General features: G+C 32.4%; 1 protein-coding gene across 4 annotated transcripts; it reads right to left on the bottom strand.

Moving 5' to 3' along the window:
• Nucleotides 1,459–5,360, bottom strand: LOC105172623 (transcription factor bHLH143). 4 transcript variants are annotated; one of them, XM_011094142.2, is made up of 4 exons: nucleotides 5,220–5,360; nucleotides 3,798–4,460; nucleotides 3,479–3,634; nucleotides 1,459–3,384 (listed from the first exon to the last, which is right to left on the bottom strand). In XM_011094142.2, the coding sequence occupies exon 4, from the start codon at nucleotides 3,365–3,367 to the stop codon at nucleotides 2,267–2,269; it is 1,101 nt and encodes a 366-aa protein (XP_011092444.2). In that variant the 5' UTR covers nucleotides 3,368–3,384; nucleotides 3,479–3,634; nucleotides 3,798–4,460; nucleotides 5,220–5,360; the 3' UTR covers nucleotides 1,459–2,266. The 4 variants fall into 4 exon arrangements, with proteins under 4 accessions (XP_011092444.2, XP_020552777.1, XP_020552776.1 ...); XM_020697118.1 differs by lacking the exon at nucleotides 3,479–3,634 and adding an exon at nucleotides 5,030–5,084; XM_020697117.1 differs by lacking the exon at nucleotides 3,479–3,634.

The raw sequence follows: 10,779 nt of genomic DNA on the forward strand, positions 1-10,779 counted from the left end.
TTATGTGGACATATAACCCCATATATATACTTTTTATTATTTGTACTAATTTTAATTTTAAATTATTTTATTAATTTTTTTTAATATTTATATAAAATTACACCTTTTTAATAATTAAATTATTAAATTAATATATTAATAAAACTAGACCTCATCAGCATATCCAATCAAGTGAAACATAATTATATAACAAGTATACAATACTAATTATATCATTAATATACAATTTAAAATTTGGATCAAATTGTACATTTGTGAGATTTTTCCTAATAAGGATTTTTTATTTGTAAAAAATTTAAAAGAAAAAGATCTTGAGTTATGCTATTTACTATAGCTAATATTTTAATTTTGAAAAAATAATTTACTTTGTTTTTTAAAAACAAAATTTTCTATTAATAAATAAATACTTCTATTAGTTATAATTCACTGAATTTACTGACAAAACATTAACAAGAAAAATGAAATTAAAAAACATAGTTACCACGATTAATTTATTGCATGTCAATCAAATCTTTTCTAATCAAACTATCATTATATATTTTCACACGCTAATGCATGTAAAGAGGTATATCTCACCCTTATAAGTGTTCACACGCTAGCGTATTGAGAAAGTATATTTTCAACCTTATAAGTGTGGTTTGATAAGAAAAAGATTTGTTCCATATGCAAACAAGTCAGTCGGGTAATTATTAATTTTTATTTATTTTTTGTCAATTTCAGCAACTTTAATAAATTTTAACTAAATTTATTTATTAGATAAAAATAAAAATTAAAAATACTATATATAATTTTTTAAATTATAAAAAATTATGTATAATGACAGTAAGTCTGATGAAAGGACGATATATTTTTGCGGGAAGAGGCGAATGGAATTTGTTTAGAGGAGTTGGTATATTTTGGATCACAAGAAATATAGTGAAAAAATCAGCTGCTACACCTAACCAGCATTACACTCGAAAATCAACGGTCCCCACGCCACAGCAACCATCACAATCAATCAATCAATCAATCAACAAAAAACCCAATCACATTCACCATCATTTTTATTTTTATACCAAACAAGAATCAAGAAAACAAAAACAAAAAAAATCAAATAAACAAATATATAAAAAAATAATTGCATTTACACTCCCTAATATATGATCTATTCATATAAATTACTCTTATTTTTTACGTAATTATAAAAATCATCCTAATAGCAAAAAAAAAAAGAATAATTTGTGTAACGATGTTAATATTTCTAATGAGGGCATGCATAATTTTCTAAAAAAACAAAAGTGATTTGTATAAATGAAGTTGACATTTCTGATAAATATATGCGTAAATTTTTTAAAAAACATAATGAATATAAATAGACCGTAAATTAGAAGATGTAGTCACAATTATCCCATTTTATAATGATTAAGGCATAAAAATAACACTCATCACTATATTATATATCATAACAACAACTCCACAAACTCCAACAGTAGACAATGCATTTATTACAACCAAAATCCACAGAGACAGACACAAATTTTTACTACCAAGAAAGAATACTCCCAACTGGAAACAAACAAGAAGATTTGATCATGGATTCTCTTCACCACATCCATCATCAATGATCAATCTGTGGCCCCACACCAACACCACCACCTTCACTGATGATCATGATGATGAATCTTGGGGGTAGCCTAGAGGGAGGGGGTGGGGGGGCCTACATCAACACCCTCACTAAGTGATTGGAAGACTAAAGGCAAGATTTTGAAGAAAAGCAGAAGATCAAGAAACCAAATGAGAATGGAGAGTGGGACCATGAACACCAAACGCGCATGCTCAGCATTCCATGGGGAGTTTTTCGACAAAAGGGAGCCAGCCAGCCCTCATTTACAGCAAAGCACACCACTATCCATTCCCCATGCTTTCAAATCCTGCCAATACTTACTTTAAACACTCTCCCAAAAGCTTAAAAATCATCATTTCAAGTCAAACAATTATAGCAGCCTCAGTGTTCATTCACCACCTGAGAGAGCGAGAGAGTAAAGAGCAAAGCTATCAATCCCATTAAGCTGCTGCAGCTGCTGCTCCTTTATTGGCCCACACTAAATACTAGTGCACTATTAGAGTGACAAAAGCAGAGAGCAAAAGGGGAACACCCCCCACCTTTAGTTTACTACTTTCAAATCCATCAATAATTTTATTCAAAACACACACTTAATGCTGCTGCCCATTGGTGTAATCAGTCCTTTCCGCTGGACCGACCAACGGGCCGAACGAACGCGTACGGTTAGGGGAGAGCAGAGGGTTCGGACTTGGGGTAGCTAAGTCCGAGTGCTTCAGCTTCGGTTTTCATTGATTTCAAGTAGGTGATTGCTTTGTCGATTATGGAGAGAGGATCATTGCTGGTTAATCCGGGGATGATACTCTCCAAGATTTTCAATGCCTGGCGGATTTTAACCTTCTTTTCTCTCTTACACAAGCCGATATCATCATCATGGGAGTTTCTCTCGCCGGCACAACTTGACTCCACATCATCCTCGTAATTGCATGGAATAGTTCTCTTCGACCGCCTCTCGGCACTCGCCAATGATGATTTCTTGTACTTGCCATCAAGCAATCTTCGCCTTTTTGGTGACTCATCAGAGCTCGCCACTTCTTCTTTAAGTTCCTCAAGTGATTTATCTTTGTAATCCTCTTCAATGCTAAATGGAGAGTGCCCCGTGCTAGTTACCTCATCATTCTCACCGTCATCATCATCATTGTCATCATACTCGTCATCACTATCAGAATAGAGCAAAGCATTGATTTCCTCAGTATCTTCAAGCATCTCATCTTCTCCATCCATCAAATAATTTTCGTCCCATTTCTCTTCAACTATGGGCTTCATCAAGAATTGCTCTTCTAATCGAGATGCCACTTCTTCACACTGACCATTAACACTAGCAGGAATCTTGGAGGTCAAATTCTGATCCTGGGGAGCAAAGGAAGGGCTAAAGAACAATCTCGTGTGGCTCCCGGACTGATCGAAAATGAGAAATTTTTTCTGAGGAGCCCACAAAGCATTAACCGGCTTGTCCGTGGCTCCAGGCCTGCGTGGCAAGGCACATGGTAAATCTTTCATATATTGGTTTCCAGTTGGAAACCGGATATTGCCATAAGGAGGCCGCAGATTTAAAAACCCGCCAACTGCATCTTGCTGGTTGATGTTCAAACCACGCGAATCAGGAGGGGGCTGCCCTGGAAAAGCAACATTTGCAGTCAGAGTAGAAGGAGGAAAGCATGGCAAACTACCGGTCTGCTCCAGTTGTAGAAGTGCCATGTGATCCAAATAGGATGATTTCCAAGCAGAGAACTGCTGACACGTCTGAGACTCTTTGGCTGTAACCATCCAGCCAAAAGAGCAACCTGGCATACATGATTTGGATTGTCAAACAAGAACTCAGAAAATGAATCAAGATTACTATGCAAAAGTACAATGATGATATAGAGAACCCCATACCAGAATAACGGTCGTACTTAGACCAGCAAATAAATTACTTTTGGATATGCTAAACAAAAGAAGAAAAGAAACAATATATTGCTAGCTTGATGCGACAGACGGAAACTTAGAACCAATCTACGTAACGGGTTTCAGCAAGTGACGGAAATACTCAGCCTGGAAAAGAAGATCGCCCAAAATTAGCAGCTTTTCGATTATCAATAGTCGAAGAAATTAGCATTTGCAGAGCATTCAGTTGACTTAGCAATCATCAGGTATAGTATCAAAGAAGTAACATGAACATCAAAAGCATAAAACTAGAGAACATTCAGAAACAAACCTGGCAATTTTGCAGAGGTTGAAAGCATGCTATAACTCTAACAATAATGGTTGTTCTTCCAGCAATCCCATGCTCATGTTTAAGTGCCCTGAATCTCGTCTGGCTCGCTGCTTGGCACACCATAACTACGTTTGACTCTTTAATGTACTTCAACTAGAAAACTTGAATATTGGATGCAAAGGGGGTGGCTAAATAGAGGAAAGACGACGATCTAGCTGAAAACAAAGTTGAAGATGTCTAGAAATTCTACTTGAACAACAAACTCACGAACCCAACTCAAACAAGAATCAAAAGGTAATGAACACAAGACGATGATAAACTTTGATAATCTAAAACCGAAATTGCTGATGAAGACTAGACGGGCAAGAATACTTTTTTCAAGGCTTCTATCACTTGGATAATTCTATAGAATATAGAAAAAGCAAGCAAAGAAAGGCAAGTGATTGGATCCCATGGATAGCTAATTAAAGGAGGATAGCATAAACAACGATGCGTCTCGACAGATGATCAAGAACTTATAGAATAACCCTGCAGTATAAATTCAAGGAGATAACATATCGAAACACATCAATTGACAAACTCAGCCACCGCATATTGGTCGCCCCTTATATCCAGTTCAACTTATTGGAACTGTATATCTTAGAGAAATATACCACAGAGCACCTGAGAAAACAGCAAAAGAGCATACTTGTGAGACTCAAGAAGAGTGATTACCATTTGAGAAACAAGCAGAAACATGAAATTCTACACTTATAAAGACAAGACCCACAACAATCCAATCGAATATGAACCTTGAATCAAAAAAAAAAAAATTAAAAAAAAAAAGAAAAAAAAAAAGAGAGAAAGAAAAGCAGGGGATCTGGAAAAGGCAAACGCAATCTTAATTCCAACAATTCATGTTTCACTTTTTTCCTCCAGAACGAATCTCAACTCCAACATTTACCTTTTCTTTATCTTCACAAGATCACAAAAAGGGGTTCGTCTGTCAAGCATGCTACTAAGAAAACATTTAACAATATAGAATTCTTTCCATGATTATCAAAAAAATCAACACAAAAACGAGAATTCCAGCACGCAATTGTCTTACAAGAAACCATGAAACTCCCAGAAGCAAAAATAATAAGATTAATGCACCAAATTCGAACGAAGCAAGCAAAATTGGTGAAAGCCCTTCTCAAAATTAAATCAAACTGAGTATTTCAAGAGAGTGAAACTATCTGCTGTTTTCTGACCTTATTGGGATCTACACAGGACAAGAAAAAACACCAAATCTCTTAAAAAGATCACCTGGGTGACAAAGAAAAGCATGAAAGATGATCCCATAAAAAAAACAAAAAAAATCAAGAATTGTAGAAAAGAGAAGAAAACAAACTTCTTCAGAAAAGAGAGATAAAGGGCCTGAGAAGATTTGAAGAAACTTACAAGAAAGTTAGAAACTTTGTACTCAATTTGTGAATGCCAGTGAGAGTGTGTTGTGACAAATGGGAAGGAGAGAAGAAGAAGAGAAGAAGAAGAGAAGAGAGAAAGTGGAAGTAGTGAACAGTGGTTGGATAGCTGCTCAAAGTAGCCACCAATTCAGGGGCTGCTTCCATTATATAAATATATTTCAATGACCATAATGCCCTTGCTTCCCTCTTTACACCAATTCTTTCTTTCTTTCTTTTTTTTTTTTGGCATGTATAATAAACCTTTATTATTTAAGGAAATATTATGCTATTTTTTGTTTTTATTTTCTACTATATCATTAGAAATTTTACTATTATTTTTTAATAGGATAAATTATAATAATTTTATTTTAAATTTGACATAATTATGAATACTTTTCATTATTTAAAAAATTATAAATTCCTTCTTGATGTTGGATTAGATTATATAATAGATAAAATCGTGGAATTTTCAACTTTATCTTTGTTGCTCTTTTAAAAAATTATAAAAAATCAAATAAGGTGGATAAAAAAATAATTTTTTTATTTATTCCATAAAAAATATTTAAAAAAATATTATAATTCATAATTTATAAAGTCATTTTAGTCTGTTTATCATAAAATTGGATGGAAAACCTAATGAAAATTAACATATTGGGTTAATTGTTAGGCGCTCGTAAAAATTAAGGGGTATTGATAATTTTCCAAATAATAAGAGAAATTATGCTTAATTTTAAGAAAGCACATTATAATTTATTCTTTTTAACATTCTGTAAGTTGGAAAAATAAATATTTCACACCACAAACAACATTAACGGGATTTTAAAATAAAGTTAAAAAATGTCGGGATTTTGTGTAAAATCATTGGTTTATTTGACGTAAAATAAAAGATATGTCCAAAAATGTAATTTTATAATTGTCAAATATAGATATACCCACCAAAACTTAAAAATTCCTTTTATGAAAAATAAAAATAAAAATTCACAAAATTGACAAATAAATTCATCTCCCCCCATGTCTTAAAGTCTATGTCCTTATTTCTCCCATAATAGGACCATCCAATAATTATATTGTCCCCCCCTAAAATTTAGGGTAATAATATATAGACTCGTTATGGTTAGAAAAATTACATCTGTTAGTACCTCTGGCGTTTGTTTTTGTCCTAAAAATAAATTATTTATTAGTCAAAATTTATCAATTTTATTGATATAAGTAAAAAAAATTGAATAACAACCTATATGTACCTTCAAATGATTTATTACTGACTTATTGTACGTCTAGCAAAAAAAAAATTGATCAAACTATTCTTGTACATATTCACAAGCTAGTAATTGTAAGGAGGTATATGTTCAACGTTATAATGTAGTTTGGTCATAAAGGGATTAGTATGATCTATAATAAGTCATTTTGGTGTAAATTATGGACGTTTATTTAATTATTTTGCTAATATCAATAAATTTGGTGAGTTTTTTACGGACGAATGGATCTATTTATTAGAGAAAAAAAATCAGATGAACTAAATATAATTTCTCAAATTACATGAAATTTAGTTTTATCACACTAAATTTTAGGGGGTACGATATAATTAATTATCCCTAAGACCATAATGATCTTGTTACAATTTTTATTACCTTAAGCCCATTAATTCCCTATGAGAAGACTATTGTTGCTTAATTAAATAATTATGATGCATGCACAAAAATAAATAAATAAAGTATTACCACTAAGTGCATGCCATAAAAATAAAATATAATTTTTTTCATGTAGAAAGTACACCATCATTTTTGCATTTAATATTCCTAATATTTGCTTACATCTAATAAAACAAGTTCATTCATTAGTCAAGTTTTATTGAATTTGTTAATATTAAAAAAAAGGGTAAATAAAAATTAATTACTCTCGATTGACTTATTACAGGTCAAAAAATTCTTTTCGACTAAACTACCCTTATAACAATGAAGATATACATTCTCATTAGCATTAACGCGTAAAGACATATGAGGATAATTTGATCATAAAATAATTGATCTAACCTGCAATAAATTAGTAATAAATATATCGGGAGTAAATATAGATTTATTTTATTAACATCAACAAATTCAGTGAATTTTTACCACTAGGGCGACTTATTTGTTAGAGGGAAGCAAATTTCATTGGTGCTAGACATAATTTTGTAAATCCCAAAAAATTTACGTATAATTACACAAAATCTCAGTGACGGAGAATGTAAACTATTCTTATTTATATATATATATATACAAATATATATTTTATATAAATATATAGTATAAAATACAAGAAAACTTAATAAATAGGGGAGAATTCGAGTCCAAGCCACTAAAATTCAAAACCCACTCTAAAATTGGTACAATTGGGACCCATTGGCATCCACAATTATTTGTGGTTGGGTAGTGATTAAAGAATAAAAGTAAAAGTACGTATACGTAGTTGGTGCATGAGAAGTGAGAACCATTTCACCAAACTTGTGTTCTACGCTATTACTATTTAAATTTAAATTATCAACCTAAACTAATAATTAAATTACACCCTTTCTTGTTATTTATTTATATTGCTTCCTACTTGATCCGACCGAGATCGCGGGTCGCGTTTGTTATCGCCCCTGTCACTCTATCGAACCCTTTATATCCTGAAAACAGAATACGCGTTACCTAGCCGGAGTAGGTTCCGGCGTAGATACTCCGACGCTCAAGTCAGTATATAGAGAATATTATCGGGTAAGAGGAATGCTAAGAATATAAAAAGTGAAATATGAAAGCTAGACCAACCCTTTTTCCTTTCTTCCTTCTTCTTTTTATACTGATCCCTTTTCGTGTCCTCTGCACGATCCTAAGACCCGCTTCCACGATAAGTCATCTCGCGATCGTGGCCCACCTTTTTCGGGTATCAGATTGCCCTTAATCGTATCTGAGATTATCCACGTGAGTGATAGGTTTAATCTCTCTTTTTACGCCTTTGTCCCTACCTTTCATACTAAGGGTATATTAGTCTTTTCTTATTTCCCTCCATCACTACTAATTAATTTATATCACACTTTGTGTAATGTACTAATAATTTAATTCGAAAGATTAAAGTTTTTCTAAAGTTTTAAATTTCTAAATACAAATTGTTACGTTTTCCATATTACCAAGAATATTCTATATTTTAATTGTTGTTGGCAAATATTCCGATTAATTACATACGAAGATTTTAAATAATTTATAAATTTTAAGGTCTCATCACTCCAGTGAGGCGTCTTTTCAGAATAAAAATCGTGAGACTCATACAAAGTTAGAATGTATAATTATCGATTGAGCCTCAAGTCACATCATTTATGGTTCTCTGTAAGAACGAGATCATGTGTCCCTCACAAGCCCTTCGTCTTGGTGCTAATGATGTAAGTAAGAATCCCATATTGGTTGGAAAAATGAGCTCGTTTATAAACCCCAAAATGTTTTCTTTCTAGCGAGACGCCTTTTTAGAACAGAAGCGTGAGGTTCATACAAAGTACTTGGCACAACGAGGCACCAATAAAATCACAAACCATGACATTTATAGTATAAATTATAACAAATATCAAATACTAATTTAACTAAGGAAACTATTAATATATAAATAAATTAATTCTCGGGCAACACATCACCCTAAAAAGATAGACTTAAATAAGATACGAGTTAAGCTGCACAGTGAATCGGGTCAGTCCAGGATAGGCATGGACCAACCGAAAAAGTCTGGCCTAATACTAGTCCACTATTGTTCACGACTGGTCATAGAGTGGGTCTTGGGCCTCTAAATGAGCCCCAATTGGATCGAACTGGTTGAGATCTGGATGTGCTTGTGTTATTATTTTTATGATATTGAAATCTTCTTATAAATATTTATTTAAATTTATAATTGTCTTATGAAATAAATAAATAAATAATAAATTAAATTGCATAAAAATTTATTTATAGAAAAATAATAGTTAAGAATATATAATGATTTTTTTTTTTAAAAGAAAAAAAGGCACAACAGGCTCAGTCCAGGTGGTCCCAAATATTGATTTTGGGATCGACCTAATCTCAAATGGGCTTGGGCCGAACCATCCCATTCTGTTATTGGTTCAGTTCAGCCCTGGTTGGGTTACCCCAACTCGACCGACACACTGTGTACATGCAATTACATCATTTGTTGGCAAATAATATCAAATACTATCAACAGATAAACTATTGCCGATATCTGTATCGTATCAGTTGTTAAGGATGGGCCACGTTCAATTAAATAATTATGTATTTAACCCTTTTTTCCTAATGCGAGGATCGTATTGATGGATAATATAATCATATGCACAACATAAAGTCATCCAACTTTTTTTCTCCGACACTTGATTTAGACGCCGAACCCCATCTAAATGAGACCGGTTCGAGTCTGTCAGCTCTATCCACAACCCTAAATATTCTTACTTCTTTCATATTTTTTCTTTTTACAATTTTACTAATTGAAATATTGAAGGACTATAATCAAACCCTCTTAGTATAATTCTAACATATTGTTTTCCTTGCACACACTGAATTTCCAACTTCCCTACATACTTTTGGAGCTTTTCATAAATAAGTTTAATATTAAGTACATTATTTAAATTCGAACATCGAACAATACAAATATAATAATTAATAATTAGAGGGAAATGCAATGAGTATGGTAAGTGGCTTGCACTACATAAAAAGCTACACGTGGCCGATTAATTTGATAAAATAGTTGCTGAAATCCTGCCCCTTTGCCGACACAATGCTAATCAAACATGATGAGGAGTGTAAGAATTATAAGAGTGTGTATGAATTAAGAAATACTTCTTGCCTTAATGACAACTACACGTCTGTCGTGGTTTGCAGCCTTTGTAGGTAGTGAGTGAGGTGTGTAGAAATCAAAGATTTGGAATGACCTATGAGTGATTTTCTCTGCTTTCAATTTAATTTGGTATGGCAAACGATGGGTAAGATTGAAGTCTCATAATTTTAAAATTATAATTTTGAACATCATCAGTATATGGTATATTTCTACTTTAACAGTAGATATAATTGTACTTTGATAGTAGGAATTGATTAGATATAAAGGATAATTACATTCTCATTTCTTGATATTTGGTGTAATTACACGTAAACCTCTTGTGGTTTGAAAAATTATATGTAGTACCTCTGAAGTTTGCGTCAGTCTAACAAATAAGTCCATTCGCTAGTCAAAACTCACGTATTTGCTGATATTAACAAAAAGAAAGGGGATAAAAATCTATGTTTACCCTCAATTGACTTATTATTAATTTATTACAAGTCAAATAATCTTTTTATAATCAAATTACCCTTGCATCTTCACACGTTAATGCATGTGAGGAGGTATATCTTCATTGTTATAAGGGTTATTTAGTCAGAGAAAATTTATTTGACCTAGAATAAGTCAGTAATATGTCAATTGAGGGCAAATATCAATTTCAATTCAGTTTTCTTTTTGTTAATATCTTCAAATTTAGTGAATTTTAACTAAGAGAAGAACCTATTCATTAGACAAAAACAAATCTCAGGAGTACT

The sequence above is a fragment of the Sesamum indicum genome, linkage group LG10 (genome assembly GCF_000512975.1).
Source record: "Sesamum indicum cultivar Zhongzhi No. 13 linkage group LG10, S_indicum_v1.0, whole genome shotgun sequence".
In the NCBI taxonomy this organism is placed as follows: domain Eukaryota; kingdom Viridiplantae; phylum Streptophyta; class Magnoliopsida; order Lamiales; family Pedaliaceae; genus Sesamum; species Sesamum indicum.